The sequence below is a fragment of the Alligator sinensis genome, unplaced genomic scaffold, assembly GCF_000455745.1.
Source record: "Alligator sinensis unplaced genomic scaffold, ASM45574v1 scaffold1329_1, whole genome shotgun sequence".
Taxonomy (NCBI): domain Eukaryota; kingdom Metazoa; phylum Chordata; order Crocodylia; family Alligatoridae; genus Alligator; species Alligator sinensis.
In genome coordinates, this window is record NW_005842460.1 from 922,974 (window position 1) to 942,198 (window position 19,225).

The window sequence follows — 19,225 nt, forward strand, 5'->3', positions numbered from 1 at the left end:
CTGTTGTTAGAGGTGTAACCTGGGACTTGGATTCCCTGCTGTGCTGCAGAATCCTTATGTGTTCTTGTATAAAGTCACTCAGTCTCTGTGCCTTAATTTCATATCTGTACAATGGGGAGAATGCCCTGTCAAACTGTGGGGGAGGGGCTGTGAGAAAATGCAGCGTAAATACATTCAAAGTTCGACTTTCCTGTGTAATGGATCAGTGGTCTGAATCAGAATGTTGTCTCTTGTCTAAAAACATGACAAAGTCCTGTCTCACTGTGGGATGTACTGTGCCTAGCACAATTGCACAGGCTCTGGCCACTTCTAAAATTCAAATAACAGCTACCGAGTCTGAAGTTTTGTATCTCTTCCTGAATCTGAACCAAACTTTGCACATGTGCCTAGTTCAGAAGTTCTTAGCATGAGCCACTTGGTCCTTAATTCCATCCCATTTGATTTCTGATAACTCTTTGATTTCTAGGTTTGAGGTTGTCTGGGCTTGTTCTGATTAGACCCCTCCTTGTTCCGTTTGAGCAGGGGGAAGGAAATTGGAGAATTTATTTGCACGCGTTAACTTTGTTTTGAGCTCATACTGGCGTGTAACAGAAATAGCTTTGCAGGGATTAACTCCAGTTCTGTTTTGCACAATTCACAGCAGGAGCAAAATGCTTGATATGAAAATTGGTGATGGTGTTTTGAAGATGGCTGCCTCCATAGCCAGACATTGTAAATAAACCCGTGGCCACAAATTTATTTCATAGGCTCATAATTTCATAGTTGCTAGGGTTGGAAGGGACCTGAGCAGACCATCAAGTCCGACCCCCTGCCATGGCAGGAAAGAGCACTGGGGTCAAACGACCCCAGTGAGGTGTTCATCCAGCCTCCTCTTAAAGACCCCCAGGGTAGGAGCCAGCAATACTTCCCTTGGAAGTTGGTTCCAGATCCTAGCCACCCTGACTGTGAAGTAGCGCCTTCTGATATCTAGCCTGAATCTACCTTCTGCCAGCTTGTGGCCGTTATTTCTAGTCACTCCTGGTAGTGCTCGGGGGAACAGGGACTCCCCCAATGCCTGCTGATCCCCCCTGACCAGTTCGTAACCGGCCACTAGATCCCTGCTCAGCCTTCTCTTGTGGAGGCTGAACAGGTTCAGGTCCCGTAGCCTCTCCTCATAGGGCCTGCCCGGCTGCCCCCTGATCATGAGGGCGGCCCTCCTCTGGACCCTCTCCATGTTGTCCACATCCCTCCTGAAGTGCGGCGCCCAGAACTGGATGCAGTACTCCAACTGCGGCCTGACCAGTGTCGCACAGAGGGGGAGGATCACCTCCTTGGCCCTGACTGAGATGCATCTGTGGATGCAGGACAAGGTACGGTTGGGCTTCCTGACCGCGTCCCCATGCTGTCGGCCCATGTTCATTTTGGCATCAATAATGACTCCAAGATCCTTTTCTGCCTCTGCACTGATGAGAAGGGAGTTCCCCAGCCTGTAGGTCTGCTGCTGGTTCTTCTTCCCCAGGTGCAACACCCTGCACTTACCAGTGCTGAAACCCATCCTGTTCTCATCCACCCTTGTAACCTGTCTAGGTCCTATTGCAGCCTATTCCTCCCTTCTAGCGTGCCCACATCCCCCCACATGTTAGTGTCGTCTGCGAATTTGAACAGGGTGCTTTTTACACCCCTGTCCAAGTTGCTGATGAAGATGTTGAACAGTGCAGGGCCGGGGACCGTGCCCTGGGGGACCCCACTGCTCACATCCCTCCAGGTCAAATAAAACCCATCCACCACCACTCTCTTGGTGCAGCCCTCCAGGCAATTAGTGACCCATCTGGCTGTGTAGGTATTGACGCCACAGTCTCCTAGTTTTTTAATGAGAATGGGGTGAGAGACAGTGTCAAAGGTCTTCCTAAAGTCCAGAAAGACTACGTCCACCACAACACCTATGTCTAAGGATTTTGTGACCTGGTCATAGAAGGCCACCAGGCTAGTCTGACAGGACCTGCCTCTAATGAACCCGTGTTGGTTGCCCCTAAACATGTGCCAGGATAATTCTCTCAAAAAGCTTACCCAGGATCGAGGTAAGACTCACGGGCCTGTAGTTTCCTGGGTCCTCCTTCCTCTCTTTTTTGAAAATGGGAACCACATTAGCCCTGTGTTTGTTGCTAAACTGCATAGCTTTCCATTTGATAATAAGGTTAGGTCTCTATCATGCAAATGTGAAAGAGAACTGTTTGCTAACTCTTGGCAGTGTGCAGCATAGGACACACAGTTTTGTAATTCTGGTTGCAACCTGTAGGGGGTCATTGGCAGGCGCCTGCATGTGCGCTCACACACAAATCATCATATCAGAAGTCTGTACTCATTGCTCATAAGATTAGTGGTGATCATTTCACTCGGGTAGATGCTTTACTTTTTGTTCCTGTTATGTTGGCCATTAGAGACAAAAATAACCATTACTGAGTGTAAGGGAAAGCAGGTAGGTTCAGGATTACAACAGAGGTTTCTAGGAACATGTGAAGTCTCATATTTGGACTCTCGCTCTCCAGTGTACTTGATACTTATAGCCTCGAGGACGTAAGAATTGAGATTTGGCTTTAAAATCTTGATTTCTTTTTAAAATGGGGTTATTTTTTATATGTATTCTGTTTTTTGAGTCTTGATAGTTCACATTTTCAAGCTTTTTCCATAAACCGGAAGTCTAGAAACCAACTGTAAAAAAAGTAGAAATTCTCATGTACTCACAGCAGTTCAGCAGCAGTTTGAGCCTTCAGAAAAATACCAGTTTAGGTGACAATGATTTCAGCCAAATAGATACAGATTTATTTCGAGTTAAAATCAGGACCTGCCAGATGATCGGACATTCCAGTTTCCTGGGTAAATGCTATGACCTCCCATTGTAACAAAAAGGCAGAATCACTTTGTTATGGAAGTGTCAAATACTCATTAATGGTTATATTATGCATTCTCATTTGGTTTGTTTTTTTTATCAAATGACACTAGTGCAATGAGAGTAGTACAAATAGAAATACAAAACTCTAAAACTCTTGGTTCAGAGGTGATACCTTTTTATTGGACTAACTAAAAAATAGCAAAAAACATACTTTCTTTGCAAGCTTCCGGGCACACACACACTTCTTCAGGCTGAGGGGAAATCAAAGATGGTAAAAGTCCTCTTCAGTGGAAAATCAACTTCATTTTGCACAGGGGAAGTTGAGGCTGGACATACATTCCCCTGGGTCTGAGAAAGTCCTTGTGCGAGTTGCTTTTTGATGTGCAGGTAAGGCTGTCCTCTTCCCTGGAGGTGTCAGATGTCAGAAGCAGGCAGGGAGGTGCAGGAATCTTTCTTTCTTGTTTAGCAATGAAGTTTATTTTTCCCAAAACGGCTAAAATACGATATCTTCCGTGTTTCAGGCATCTATAGTAGGACATTTTGTTGAATATTGGAACAATGTTGTATGTTGCTTGCCTGAGGAGAGGAGGGTATAAAGGGGGCAAGGATTCCCTCTTTCTTACCTGGATACTTGCTGGGGGAGCATAAAGGACTGTGTGGCAGTGTTCCTGGCAGGGAGGTTCCTGGAGCCATGGTTTAGTAGTCAGAATTATGCTGTAACCTGGAAAGGCTGTATATGATTACTCGTCTCTCCCACTCCACCATGATATATCCTCCTTCGTGGTCACAAACTCCTGAAAGGGGCGTTGTGAGCCCCCATAATTCAGCCCTTTCTAAAGGCTGCGCAAAAAATATGCCCCATTTAGCTCTTTACGAATAAGGATGTTCCTCCATTTTGATGACCTCATAGGACTTGATGGCTTTTTGCCAAGGTGAAGTTAAAAAGAGACATCCTCCAAGCTGAGGAGTGTGCAAGCTACCGATGACTGACTTTGTGCTGGAATAGCTGAATCATAATGATTTGGCCCTATACTGATCATTGGTTTCAAGGAAGATGAAAGTCATTCTTCATCCAGAGATCCCCAATATTGAATATTTAGTGTAAAGCTCTGCATGTTAGGATAACTCAGTTTAGGTCTTTGCCTATCCGATCCACTTTCTTTACACAAGGGACCTCGGCATGCACAGCTTTCCCATGTAAATGTGTCCAACATACTGTCATGATTTTGTCTTTTCCTTTAAAACTCACTCCTTCAGTGTTTTGAGTTTCTCCCTGAAGTGCCAAGCAGTGTCTGTGCTCTGTTGTATTCCAGCCTGCAATACTGCAGTGCTGTTGCATCAGTGCAAGGTTTCTAGAATTCTGCTTGTCTCTTTCTATAGTGTGAAAAGCTTGAAGCAGGGATATCCTCCCCTCACTTCAGAATTGCAGTACATCCTTACTGCTCTTTCTCAAGCAAAACCTTGGCAAATGGTGCAAAACTGCAGGGGTTTTGCCAGAGTGCTGGATGTAGACAAGCTATTTTTTAGCTGCTTTGGGGTTTTTTGCTACAAGTACAGTTAGTACATGATAGTCTTTCTCTTTGAGAGGACAGTATGAAACATACTGACTACAACCTAGTACTTCAGTGCAAATCTACCTGGCAGACTTCACCAATGCCGTTTTACATATTTTTTAATATACTTCACAACTAATTTAAACCATCTTTCTGAAAATGCACTGCTTTTGCTACCATTGATGTGATTTTAAAAAAAATCACATTTTGTTCACATATGCCGCGGAGAGTTTTATTAGGCCCTGATTTTGTGAGTTGCTGTGAACAGAGCACTCTTGGTTTAAATGTGGCTTAGCTTGGATGTGAAAGACCTCTGCTACTTCTCACAGACTGGGAGATTTTGGGGGCTTTAATTATGTGTTCTGTTGCACTGAATCTGCTTCCCTTCTCTGCTTCTTGTACACTGGAGGAAGAAAAGGCAATATTCATTTGTGCTGCAAATGGTGTAGGGAGGATGCTTATGTCTAAACCCAATGCTGCATGTATTATTATTTTTTTTAAGTTGCTCTTACCTTTTTTGTAAAACTTTTAATAATATTAAAATCCTAATTTTGGAGTCCTATGTTTACCATTGTCCAGAAACCTCATTAGTTAATAGGTGTGTCTAATAAAGCAGTTCATAAGACTTGTTCTTACATAATGGAAGGGTGATATGTTGGGCAAATGATTTCAGAGTTGAAAAAGATGTGCATGTTGAGGCATGTAAAAGAACTTGATACTGCATCAAGTCTTTCAGGCTCCCTAGGAACTTAGCCCCTTACCCACTGGTGTTGCTACGGGAACTTGTCAGTAACTTTGGTGATATAGATTGGGCCAAACAGGCCAGGTTTTTCAAAAAGCTCAGCATGTTTAGTTCCTGGTGTTGTTTGAGCTTTGGAAAAACTGCCCCCAAGTTATTCCTGCTTGTTGTCATGGATGAGCCTAGACAAAGGTATGCTTTGATCAGTATATGGTTGGGATGGTGAGGAATGTGTTCACAGCCAACCCTTCTTAGGCACATCTGCTCCCCACCACATCCTGTCTCTGCACTGGGAGTTGAGCCAGTAAGGAAGTCTGCAGCAAAACAATTGGTCAGAAAACAATGGTGTGTCAAAATCAACATTTTGTGGGAATGTAACTAGTGCTGATGTAACTCTTGTTGAGGGGTTTTTCAGTTCCCGGATGAGAGAGAAAGCAACGGCCACTAGTGTTGTCCTGGAATGTGGGCTCTCCAGGTTCCAGTCCCTGCGCTACCCCCATCTCATAGCCCAGAGGGATGTCCACACATGAGGGTATTGGTTGTTCTGGAGTGAGCTCCCTATTTGCAGCTATTGCACTTTGTATAAGTAACTAGATATTTATTGGTTTGAAGTTGGGTCTCCCACATCCAAGTGAGGGCCTTATTTTCTTTTTTCTTATTCTTGCAAAAAACCTTCAAAAATTATTTGTTTCATCTCAACACAAGAGGAATTTTTTATATCCAAGTTTTTTCAGGACAGGAAAGCTTGTTTCCATCCAGTTGTACATGGAAGTGAGGGATCTGGCATGCAAAGGACAGAGACTGAGTCCCTATTTGAATGTAGATGCTAATCCTTGTCCCTAATTCAGTTTGCTCCTGCGTGGCACTGAGTAATGGCTTGTAGGTTGAAGGCTGTCATGGGTCTTTTGGTTGTCCAGTAGATGTGCTTGTCTGTCTCTTGGGCAGTGACTGACTATTTGTCTTGTCTGTACTTTTTTATTCCATGCAGAGCTGACCTGTCCTGGGCGCAACATAACTAAAGAAGCTGCTGCAGGATGAAAAGATGGCAGCACGGCTTATTGCACCACCCGGCCCTGATAGTTTTAAATGTTTCACCCCAGAGTCTCTGGCTAACATTGAGAAACGCGTTGCAGAAGAGAAGAAGAGGAAGCGTCCAAAGCAGGACAGCAGCCACCGGGATGACGACGAAGACAGCAAACCAAAACCAAACAGTGACCTCGAGGCAGGGAAGAGTTTGCCTTTCATCTATGGAGATATCCCAAAAGGCCTGGTTGCTGTACCACTGGAGGACTTTGACCCTTATTATATGACCCAGAAAGTGAGTCCACAGCAGAGAAGTTGCTAAAACTACCTCTTTCTTAGAAAATTACCAGTTCAGGTGACAGGAGCAACCTCGTATTTCTTAACAATATATTTAAGATGGGGACAAAGAATGGAATCTGTGTGTTGGGTTGTGAGGTTTTTTTCTGAAACGTTATTATTTTGTCTGTAAGTTTAACAAATGCTGTTCTTGTGTTTTGTGCATCTTCAGAACAGGTATCCGTCGTAATAATGAGAAAACTAAGCACTTAACTTGGCCAGTCCTAGAGTACCGGTGGGAAGAAGGTTTCTGATAGATGCTCTTTAATCTAGCAGACAAAGATGGAACAAGATCCAAGGGTTGGAAATTTAATTTAGATAAACTTGGTCTAGAACTTAAGTGCAGTTTTTTAAGAGTGTGGGTAACTAACCATTGGAAAAAAATACCTATGATTATGGTTAGGGACCTACCAAATTCATGGCAGAAGTATAGTGTGTGGAAGCTCCTTTAATCTTGCATGGTCCCCCAAACACACCTCGCCCCCTGTCGCCTCCCCCCTTCAGCCTGCTGATTGGCACTTTTTGCCTCCTCGGCACTTTTTGCCTCCCCGCTGATCAGGAACAAGCTGCAAGCAGGACCCCTCCACCAATTAGTGGGGCAGAGGCATGGGGGAACCTGCAAGATTAAAGGAGCCACAGCGCACCGCACTTCCACCGTGAATTTGGTAAGTCCCTAGTTATGGTGGATTTTCCATCAGTCAGACAAATCAAGATTGAACATCTTTTTGAATGATATGCTTTAGCTCAGCAGTCCCGATCTTCCACTGGCCTCTGTGCGATATGCCAAGCAAGTAACGTGCTGTAGGTAACGCTATACCTGGCTCCGCTTGTTGCTTTGTTTTTTACTTGTTTTATCTTCCTGTGGTCACAAGTGATGTTGGGCAAGTCGCTCAGGCAACGTGTTGCCCATGAATCATGGGGTTGGGACCAATGTTTGGCACACGAGATACACATTTGATGCATGAACCTGGATGATGTTATGGTCTGTATTTTGCAGAATGTTGAACAAAATGATCATAATGCTCCTTTCTGGCCTTTCAAATCTATTAATACAGTGCTTGATGAGTGGTTTGCCTCATGGGTGTCTCTGACAATGAACAAGTGGCATGAAGCTGGTATCTTGCATACTGTGGAATAAACCAGATTGTTACTGGGCACAGCTTGCACCCAGATGAAGGATGTTCCCACTAACACAGAAACTGTGTTGACTCAAAACCCCTCAGAAGTACCATTGAGAGAGACCCTCTCCCTGGGGTAGATTTATTATTTGTATGGGATAGGTCAGTCTCTGATTGGGAAAAGATAGAACAGACTTATAATCCCAAGGAGGAGAGAAGCTATAGGGATGCAAGTGAGAATGGGAAAGAGAAGGGTAATATAACAAGGAACATTTCCTGAGATCTGTTAAAAAGTAGAATAGTCTCCCAAGAAAGTGATAGATAAATAACCTGTGCATGAGACAATGTACAAGCAGAGCAGGGCTTCAGGTACTGGAAACATTTAAGGCCTGTTAGCACTCATGCTTGCACAAGTGTAGCTACAGTAATGCTAAGAACAAAGCACCACATTTGCTAATGCAGCTATCACCCTTATTAAAGTTACAATGGGACTTTGCTCCTGCAGGGGAATGGGATACCTGCATGATCTCTGAGAAATATTTCTGTTTTTTTTTTTAATCAGAATTTTTATTTTCTGAACACGGCATACGGTAACCTCATCCTATTGTGCAAAGTGAATCCTTGCATTTAATGCAAGTCCAATTCTCTTATGGAATGGTGGAGGGAAGAAGCTACTGTTGAATGTTTTTCATATGGAAACTTTGGAGATGTGGAAGTGTGCATTTTAAGGGTTCATCCCTAGTCTTTGTGCAGTCGTTTACACACACAACACATACTAGAAAGCTGCCAGATTTTATAGTCACTTTGCACTGGTGTGAAGGAGTGCACAAGCTGCAGGGCAAGGGAGAACTGACTCATATGATGACTTTAAGTTAGAAGGAAGTGGGAAGGTAGGACCTTGAGGTGATCGAGCAGGCAGTGAAAGTGTGATATGGACTTCTACTCTTTTTGACCATTGGGACACTTATAGACTGTCTTAAGCCTCCTCTAGAGGAAGGAAGCTTAGGCGTTTTTCACCAAAAAAAAAGCTGTTCTGGGATCTTCTGAAACTGCAAATGTTGATATTTTTTATCTGAACAGAAAGTTTTTAAATTTACATTTTGTGTGGGATTAAATCTGGAGGCATCTTGTCACATCCTTAGAAGGGAGCTGGCATTTCTGTCCAGAGCCATGTGCAGGATTTCTGCTAGCTCAGCATGCACACTGTGCCGAGAATATACATTCTCCTTGCAACTGGAACAGTTGGAGAAGTTCTAGAGAAGGTTGGTGACAAACTGACCCAGCCCAGCTGACTTCATACCTCTCTTCCCACAAATATTGGCATGTCATTCAGTTTTGTTGTTTCCATCCTCTTCATCTTGTATGATGTTAGATTTGTACTAATTCTTCAAATAGCCAATGACTTTAGAGCTTTCCACAAGGTGTTTTTTCAGTCCAGTAAAAAAGCCCTCTCTATCAGAAATCATAAATCTGTCTAAATTATGGGAAACTTGCCCATATTGTTTTTCCTCTTAACATCTGCCAAAAAGTTTTGGACCCTGGATCTTTTCTTTTCATACTAACTATACAGCATGCATAGGTACTTGGGTAGATGGCTGCTCTTACTTTTCTTAGGAACAACTGTAGGCAGTTGCACTCTTGGATGTTTCAGGAAAATAAATCCAGGATTAAACAGAGAATCTTAATTTCTCATTGACTAATATTTAGAGAAGAAGCAGTGTCACCTAGGTGCTAGAGCGAGGTATTGGAGTCAGAACTCCTGGTTTGTGTCCCTAGCCTTGTAAATAATATTGTCTTGGTGTAGTTGCTTTTTTATGCCCCAGTTTTCCTATTTATAAAATGGGGATAATGATTCTTACTAGAACCAAGCAAATGATTTTTTTATAACTAATGATTCATTGAGCTAATTTAGCCCCTTTTTCTTATTCTTTTAAATACCAGCATGAATTCTCCCCCAATTCTTTGTTGTTTAAATAATACAGCTGAACAAACTACAGTTCCTGGGAATCTGTATGAATCTCTAATAGTTGTGTTACATTTCTCTTCTAAATTGCTTAAGCAGGGGAGTGGCCCTGTCTACATTTGTCTGAGGTACAGGCAGGTAATATCATCTTCGTAAATATTCCAAAGAATTAATATAAATCATTTGAAAACCGTGAAGAATAAACAATTGACAAGGACAAGACTATAATTATACTAAATGGTGGATCAGTATTTGCGAATAGGGTTTTCAGTCCCTTGGTCATCTCAGCTATTTCCTACCTAGAGTGAACGGGTGAGAATTGATTGCTGTTTGTGAAGAGTCTGGAGATCTTTGTTGTTGTCTCTTGTTATCATCTCCATCCAGGTCAGTGGGTCTTAGTGTTAGGTGCATGCTCCATCTTGCTGACCTGGGATCTTAGTTTGCAAAACCTCAGCAATCTGTAAGCTGTGCCCAGCTTGAGTATACTGCTAGGGGTAGTAGCATAATGGAAATGAGCTTGGATGCTGGAAATTCCTTTTTCTCCCCATGGGATGTTAATGTGGAATTAGGTACTGAGTCTCTAGGCATTTTCTTCCACCTCTCCCATTCAAAACTCAGAGACAGGTGAGAGGTGCACTTGGCTGTCATTTGAAAAGCTGGCTAGCCAGTACACATCTATGTACATGGCTATTTCCATGCAATCTTTGCCCATTGAGTTTGGCCAGTGAATTCTCATCAGACAACAGGTGTTTGTTGACTACCACCTCCACTTTGCGTGTTCCTTGGGTAGCTTTTTAGACTAGTGATGTTGGCTTGACTTCCCAAGAGGCCATGGAGCCTGGGAGGCCATTGGCTGGAAGAGTAGTCACTATTGCCTTGCTGATTCAAAATACATGGGAGGCCCACAGGTGTTGTGATGATGGGGGACCATCTATGATTGACTGACTTAGATTGATTTCACTAGGACTTGTGGTGGCCAAGTACCTATGAAAACCAGTGCATAAATATCTGGGTGTCAAAAGGCAACACTGGATTGGCCAACGTGAGTCTTGACTTGTGGATGTGCAGCTGAGAATTTTTCTAGTAGGTGCATGCCACTAGAGTGACTTGCATCCACATTGTCACATGCAGTGTTGGAATGAAGCCTTCCTGCTGGAATGTCACCTTGAGGCTGTGGAACTGGGAGATGCTGAAGAGTGGTTGGGGGGGGCGTACAAGAACAGTTGGGAGAGGCATATCCGGCTTCAGTCTCTGCTTCAAGGAGTCTTTTCCTCTGACTTTTTTGCATTCCTAGGCAGTCTCTCTACATGCTGGTGATGGCAGGATGGACTTGAGAGGTGTTGCTGCTGTGTCTTGCCAGAGGATTATGTGAAACAATCAGATGAGAGGGTGTATGAAGTGCAAAGTCTGGGCTTGGGGCAGTGGATTTGTAAGGAAAGCATCCCTCTTCAGGGCTGGTGTTCTCATGTAGTTTCACCTGGGTCTCTGTATCCAGCCCCCTTGAACTGTGTAAGTGAGATCCCACTGTTCTTCCTCCTTGCAGCATAGCAGCAGAGGAAGGATTGCTGATACCCTGTTAATCCTGGCTATCACCTCTTGCGCTATCCCCTTTGGGAATAGGGTTGAGAGGAGTCTAAGTCATAGATGCCGTTTTGTGTGTGTGTGTTTGATGTTTTTAAAGTTGCTCATGACCTGACAAAATTAATGGTGTCATTTGTATTCACACTCATGCTGTTACTATCACAGGAGCCACCAGAACAGTGGTTCTTAGCCTTTTTTGGACTCAAGGCACCCCTCACTGGACTTGAGGCATATCTCCATATCTTTGGTGAATTGAGTGGCACCCATTTTCAAAAACTAATTGATATATTCAGCACTTGCCTCTTTGCTGAGGGGCTGACTGATTGGGAGGCAGAGACAAGCCTGACCCGCACTTAGCTGCTTATTTCCCCGCATCTCCTGGCACCCTTCAAAGGATCCGGTGGCACCCCATCTGCTGTTTCCTTGCTTTTTGCCCATCACAGGAGTGCTTAGTTTAAAAGGGCATAAAGCGATGTTAATTTACTGCTGCTTGATGAATCTGATCTATTGTAGCATAGTATCTTTTGTAGGCTGTTTTGCAAATTGCTTTCAAGCTGATGTCCTAAAATGTTTAATGTTTTCTAATGACCCTGTTCCTTAAGCAAGGTGTGTTTGGGAATATAATTTATTGGAACAGTTATGTAGTTAAGGAAGAGGTTAGATAAGTTTCCAGGCACAAGGTGCCCTTCCTCAGGCCTGGGAAAGAAGTTGAAACAGCCTAAGCTAAATACCAGATAGAATGGTACCTTTTGTCTAACTCCATTATGTAAATGAAAATCATCACTTTTTGTGTCTGGAAAATTTACCAAATATCTCTCCCAACTATATGGGTGGTCCAGTGAAAGGTATTCCCAAGCAAACCTTGCTTCTCTTGTGTTCCTTGGACCATTGTACCTACAACAACACAGAGACCCTGCTACCAGTTCCTTAAGAATTGTTCTGGTGATGCCATTTCTTTTTCAAATCAGAGAAAAATTCTCAAAAATATCTAAATGAAAAAGAACTAAAATAGATGGGTCTTTTAACAGCAAATAACAGCTGAAATGTTTGAAGTCCCCCCGGCTCTGACTCCTTCCCTGTGAGAGCTTACATACCTTCCTCCAGCTATGTCCTCTCTCTTTCTCTCTGAGCTATGAGCTTTGCCTCAGCAGATATTCAGAGATCCTAAAGATGTTCTTGGATCTGAACCAGCAAGCATTTTAAGTGCAAGCAGCCATTTTGAAACTGATTAATTTTAAAAAGCCAGCAGTGTAAAAAAAATTGGAATTTGTTTTGAAATTACTGCATACTTAGGCTTTTCTCTCTGGCTTCACCCTGCTTCTTAGACTAGGTAACAATGTACCTAAGACTTTCCCAGAGACAACGCTAAAGCTAGAGAATTACTTTAGTGCTGTTTAAAATCACAGTCACAGACTTGTAAACAGTCAAGTGTGTTTCTCAATTATTTGTATTATTATTGCACTTAGGAGCCCCTTTTTGATAGGCACTAAACACACACATAAGGCAGAAAGTCTCTGGTCCAGTATGCTTTCGAATCTAAATAGATTAGGTGGACAAAGGGGGAGAATGAACACAGAGAAATGGTTTCCCTAGGGTCTCATCGCAGAGTAATGGCTAAACTGGGCCTAGAACCTGTTGCCCATTCTTGCGCTTTCCCCAGCAAACCACCCTGCTTTCCTCACAAATACTAAGGGTTACCCACCGCATTCATTACATATTGAAGTATGTGTCTGCTATGTAAGGGAAAATCCTAAATAAATCAGAAACCTCAAAAATTGAGGTTTTGCTTTTTTGAAAATGGTCCTATTTTGTGTTGGTGAAAATAAATTGATTTTATTTATTAAAAATGGAAAGTGGGGGGCTGTAAAATAGAAAATGTTCCCCCCACTTTCCATTTTTAATCGAAACATAGTAAATGCAAGGTTCACAAAAGAGATACTGGAACCCTCTGCCTAACAGATACAACCTTCTCTTATTTAGAGCAACCCTGAAGAAATGACTGATGAAAATATGCATTTTCATCCAAATTGTATATTATTCTAGGATGTTGACTGTGCTAGCCAGTAAAATACCAGACAAGGTAGTTGTTGCTGAATTACAGTTTACTACCAAAGGATCAGTTGTGAGACTTAACTTATCATGTGATGTAACTTATTATGTGTATGTACTTATAAGTGCCTCCTAGCAAGAAAGAAGAGATGGGCTACTGTTTCTAACCAAAGAGTTCCCTAAGTTGAGTAGTAAAGGCCTGTATTCTTCTAGAGCAGGGGTGGGCAAAATATGCCCGTGGGCTGAATCTGGCCCACCAGGCCGTTCTATTCAGCCTGCAGGACCCCTAAAAAATTTTAGGAAATTAAAATTAATTTGCTCCTGGCTGCCTGTCAAACACGATAGGAGCCAAGGGCAGTAGGACCCAGGGGAAGCCGGCAGCAGAAGGCAGGAGCCTAGCCCCACCCCACCCCTCCCCACCTCCAGCTATTTTCCTGCTTCCTGCCCCCACCCGGCTCCAGCACCACGTGTCTTCTGGCTGCATTGCCAGACTGGGAGCATGGGGCTGTACCGATCTGTGTGTGTGTGTATATGTAAGCAGGGGCAGAGTGTGTGTGCGTGTTTTTGTGGGGTGAGTCACACACACACACACCACCATACACATGCACCCACACCCCCCTCACAATGCCATACAGACACCCACACCCCCTCACACACCCCAGCCACCCTCCCCTCCGCACCCCACGTATCCACACACACACCCACATGCTCCCTCACTCTACATACCCACACACCCACAGCCCCCAAAAACCTATACCCACTCCACCCACAATATACAAGAGGAAGACTTCATTTTAGCTATTGTGCAGTCACCTCTATGTGCACTGCACAAAAGCATGTAAATCAGGACAAAAATATTTTTTGAAATAAAATAAATGAATGTTGTAGATGTTCACTTTTTAGAATATAATTTGATATTTTTCTGGTTCCGAGATGGCAAAACCCCTTGCTGAAAGGAGTACTTCCAGGGGCAAGGGGAGGGACTCCTGGTGGCAAAGGTCTGGGGTTAGGGGGCGGGACTTCCAGTCACAAGATGACATCCAGGGGGTAGGGCACCTGTCAAGGGGCGGAGCTACCCATGCAGCCCTTGACAGCTTGCCAAAACTTGGTAAGCAGCCCTCTGCCAGAAATAATTGCCCGCCGCTGTTCTAGAGCTAAAGGGACTACGCATATTTTGAGTTATAGGGCCTGGCTGTAGACAAGACTGAAATCTTTTCTTCTGCCCTTGAGTCTGACAGAAGGGTCAGTTTGTGGGGGAATGTAAGAGGAAGCTTAAAAATCTGGTTTGTCTGAATCCCTGTCAGAGCCTGAGTACTGAGGAGTGCGTATGTCTTACAAGTGAGAGTTTCCACGGTGTACAGGACAATACTTACTTCCTGGGAAAGCTTTTCTCTGCCTCTCTGGTGGGAAAGCAAACAACACATGAAGTTTTCTGAAGGTGATTCCACAGTTTTCAGTCCCCCAAAAGTAGACTTTCTGTCTTTGAACCTCCAGTTGAGGCAAGGTGACCTGCGAGTACTGTTCAGGCAAGAACTTGGAGCTAGATTTGGCCCTATCCTGCACCTCATGTAGACGTTTCCACCAATACACCGCTACTCTGAATAAGTTACCAGTCTGCATCTGCTTTGCATTGCAGCAAATGACTGCAGAAGGAACAAGCCAGCATCAAGTCTGGCCTCTTCTCTTGATAATGTACATCTGAGCTGCTCAGTTCTGGGACTGTGTCTTAGTCCATGAAGCATTTATGGCACTACATTAATAACACTGGGGAACTGGCCCTGTCTTACTGTGTATGGACAACACATGCTGCATCTCTCTGGTTTTCCCACCTGTAAAAGGGGAGATAATGAGACTTACCCACCTCTTTAAAGCACTTTGAGAGCCAGAAACAAAAAGTATCTGTCCGCTCTCCTTCCTTTCGTCAGGTGCTTGTGAGGTTCTTATTCCCGTTGTGCCTGAGCACCTTTCATTGCTTACAAAGATACCAGTGTGTTTGGGGCTGCATGCCATGTTAGAGGCCTCATCCTGTTGAGGCTCAGTATTTAACTGTATATGGAAACTCATTTGGTCTTGTAGAAGAGGGTAAGTAGGCTGTGTGAAAGGGAAGGGACTGAATGGAAGAATGAGGAACCCAGTAGATTGCAGCCAAAGATGAAGGTCTTTTACAAACCAGACATTTTTGGCAATGGGTAGGAATGACGGGGTGGTGTTTAGCATGAATGCTGCATGCCCCCGGAGGCTGGGGGGGCACAGTGGGCTCCTGCAGGCAGTTATGTCAGTGGCGGGAGTGTGGTGGCGGCAAGTGGGGAGCTTCTGCAGGTAGCTGTGGCAGTGTCAGCGGTGGGGGTGGTGAGCACTGACCAGCGGTCGGCGACCACCCCCAGGCTACATTGGGTGTTGGCAGCTAGTGTGGGGGAGGGCGGGTGGTGAGCGGTGACCGCCCACAGGCGCCACGGCCAGCATTGGCAGTGTTTTTTGCAGGGGGTACACTGCCAAGCTCAAGGGGTGCACATACACCCCCTACGCGTTGCCAGTGGTACTTAGTCACTACATTGTTGGAAATGCCCTACTGCCTCTCTGCTGGCTGTGACTTCTAGTGCTGGCTCACCTGTCCTGAGGCCCTTGACAGTGACAGTGAAAGAAGAACATAGAATAGTATTAAAATCTCTTGTAGAGCTGGCAGCAATGAGAGAGTGGGGGAGGGCAGAGTCTCAAATTGTGGTGGGGTCGTATCTCTCAACTTGAGTCTGCTCCTTCTTCTACTCAGAAATGGAAAAAAATGTCCAGCTTTTCAGAGGACTCCAGTGTGCCAGGGCAATCTGTTTGATTAATGGTTGCTGCCACAATTTGGTAAGAGCCATCCAAGGTGCTTTTAATGTGCCTTTTACTGAGAGATGCACATTCATTAGCTGTTGTGCTAACTAATATTCTTCCCCTGGGCACTAAACCACAATCCGATTTTGATTTGCCTTTCAACTAATTTACTACTTGATGTCTAATTTAACTAAATGAGAAATGTGTTGTTGCACTTACTGGGAGTGCAATAGCAAACTCCTTAAGAGACCTTTTCTTTGGAAAAAGCAGCAGAGCTCTTGGCTGTGGTCTCTTGTAGGTTGCCTTGTGTTGGACTCTGAGGCCAAGGACTGTTTTAGAGGTTGAGTTAAGTGCTGGAGTAGCAATGTAGCAGGCCTAAGCCTTGTGCTGGGCTACTACAGGGGTGTGAGTTTCATTCCAGTTCAGCGGTTTTGCTGCTGTGTCTAATGGACCATAGGAAATCTTTTTCCTTGTGTGTGCAAGGATGTGTAGCACATGTGGGATTAAGTTGTTAGGTTCCTTTACTGTTATTTTGGTGCTTATTGGGGTTGAAGAACATTTACTGATTGTTTTTTGGGTTAAAAAAAAAGTGTGTTGTAAATGAAGATCCAAGAACATCTGAGAAGGCACAGCGACTGTACTCTCTCGGGTGCTTTGCAAGGCATCCTGGAGCCAGTGGCCTCGTGGAGCTTCTCATGAAGAAATCATAGTTCATGCATACTGGGTGAATTTCTGAAGAATATCAAGTTTTGTTTCGACCTCCCCAAAGTAAGCGAACAAACTACTCTTTTGTCGCTAGGACTGCGTGTAGACAACGTTAATCAGCTCACAGTTGCTTTTGAGCTGGAGGAACCCTGGTGGGTGTCATGCAGTAAGGGAATTTAGATCCCTTTGACAAATGGAGCTTCATTTAAGTGTTACAGCCCTGTTTTATCCAGTCCCTGCATGCTGGTTGGTTGGATAAGCCATCTGGAAACAGGTTTTTCCTTCTCTTTTTCCTTGGTTCATTCAGAACTTCTTTCTTTCTAGGCTGTAACTTCTAGTTGGTATTGTGTTTGCACTCTAGCGTACAGCTCACTATTTGCACAGTAAACAGAACAGTGTGTTGTTCACTGATGAGGCTTCAGCCCAAGTACATTTAGATCGCTGGGAAAATACATAGGAGCACTTTACATGTAAAGATAAATTAAGGGGTGTGTTGTACCTTCTTCTGCAACATCTATTACCAGCTGATGTGACAGAAGAGATCCTGAATTATTTGGGTTCTCAGGCTGATCCTGCCATGGTAATTTGCACACCAATTACCTTGTTTCACTGTAGACTGCTTTTTCTTTTACTTTCTTTAATCCCTTTGGATTTGGAACCATTTGCAGCGACCTTTACTGTCAATCCTTCATTCGGTTGCTCACCTCTTTCATTTGTTCTGGCTCTTTTCAGTGCTGCACTGTACTTCCTAGAGTCTGACCTTGTAATCAATCACTTATGCTACGGCCTCAAATGACTTCTTGAGACATGATCCACTCATTTTAATTTTTCTTCCCCTCCCCTAGCCCTGCTTATCTACCAAGACAATAAAGTCTTCAAAGAAGTTTAGCAAGCATGTGGAGTGTATGATTCTCTGCTGGGTGAATTCCCATGGACTGCCCTTTACTCAATTACATGCTTTGAAATGATTTGTAATCTTGCACCCTGTCACGATTTCTAGCATCCCCCCTCATCTGGGCAATTTGTAGCAAACTAGCAGCTTCTCTCCCGACATTCCTTGGACCCTCACTTTGCTTCCTTGTTAATTTGATGAAATTCCAGGCTGGGTTTGTGTGCACGGTTTAACTCTTTCAGGTGGGAGCTGTTCAGCATGTCCAGGTATATGTGCAGCCCTTCTGTTGCTGGCTGTCTGCCATTAGAACTTAATGCAACTCACAGATGAAGCAAAACTGAATCATTTGGAGAGCCCAGTGGGTCACACACGAGACCATCTGCAGAGTCCCAACACAGAGAGGAGGAGACACTGGCTTTTCTGTGATGCTAATATGCGATAGTATCTTATTCATTTTGCTGACAATTCTCCAAGGAGGATTATATTCATTAAAGTGTATGTGCAGAGTTTCTATTGTTCCTTGATTTATTCAGACTGAGCATTTAAAGAAATCTAGATCCAGATCAACAGGGGCACCTGCCTGCTAATGTGGTAGGAGTAGGGGTAAGGGAGGGTCTAAAAAGGTGTAGCTGCATGTGCTTACACTGGTGGGGATGAGGGACAAGAATGGTCTGATAAAGGGCTCTTGTTGATAGACTGATGAAATGAGCAGCTTAGTTTGAGGGGTGAACTTTAAGTAGAATAAGATTGGTTTTGCACTTTTTACCCACTTTATTTCCCAGCTAATACAAGCACCAGGAGAGGAACTGTAGCACTTCTAAATAATCCAAATGAACCTCTAATTGGGGAAGAGGATAAAATAATGCAAATACATAATTATGGCTTGAGGATGCACAGTGGACCACAAATATGCCTTACTGCACATCTGGATTGTTCAGCTCTGTCAGGGTTGGGCTTCAAGCAGGCAGTGAATTGCCGTCCTGCCACAAGGTGATGCGTGGTGGCAATGTCATTACCAGAGGTTGGAGGGGAGGGAAACATAGACAAGCTCCCACCGCTGGCAAGGAGGATGGTCTCATGCTTGAAGCGCTGGACTAGGACTTGAGGTCTCAGCGGCAGAGCCAAGAGCTGAATTGTCTTGCTCTATGACTTTGAGCAAGTCGCTTCACCTGTGTGCGCCTTGGTTTGCCATTTGTAAGATGAGGGTAGAAGTACTTCCTTTCTCCCACCCTTTGTGTTTCTCATATGTGGTTAGATTGTGAGCCCTTGGGGGCAGAGATTGGATGGCCCCTACCTATACATACTGTCTGGTGCAGCGGGCTTTTGATTTTGGTTTGGGCTTTAGAAACTGCCATAAGACAGGTAATAACATCACCGCTAATGAAGTCACGGTATGTACATTGCATCATAACTGAAAACTACTTAAAAGGGTAAGATCTTAAAAACCTCACAAAGAATAATTCTTACATTGAAAGTTGTCTTTTTCTTATGTGTTTAACACTTTGATTTTCATGCATTAACTTTTTCTTTCTTTCTTCCTTTCTCTGCAGACCTTTGTAGTACTAAACAGAGGGAAAACACTC

General features: G+C 44.0%; 1 protein-coding gene across 1 annotated transcript in view; it reads left to right on the top strand.

Moving 5' to 3' along the window:
* Positions 1–19,225, top strand: part of SCN8A (sodium voltage-gated channel alpha subunit 8) — a 105,163-nt gene that overhangs the window by 32,468 nt on the left and 53,470 nt on the right. The window contains 2 exon segments of the mRNA XM_006030733.2: positions 6,150–6,479; positions 19,193–19,224. Of these exon segments, the coding sequence (XP_006030795.1) occupies positions 6,204–6,479; positions 19,193–19,224 (308 nt within the window). The 5' untranslated portion in view covers positions 6,150–6,203.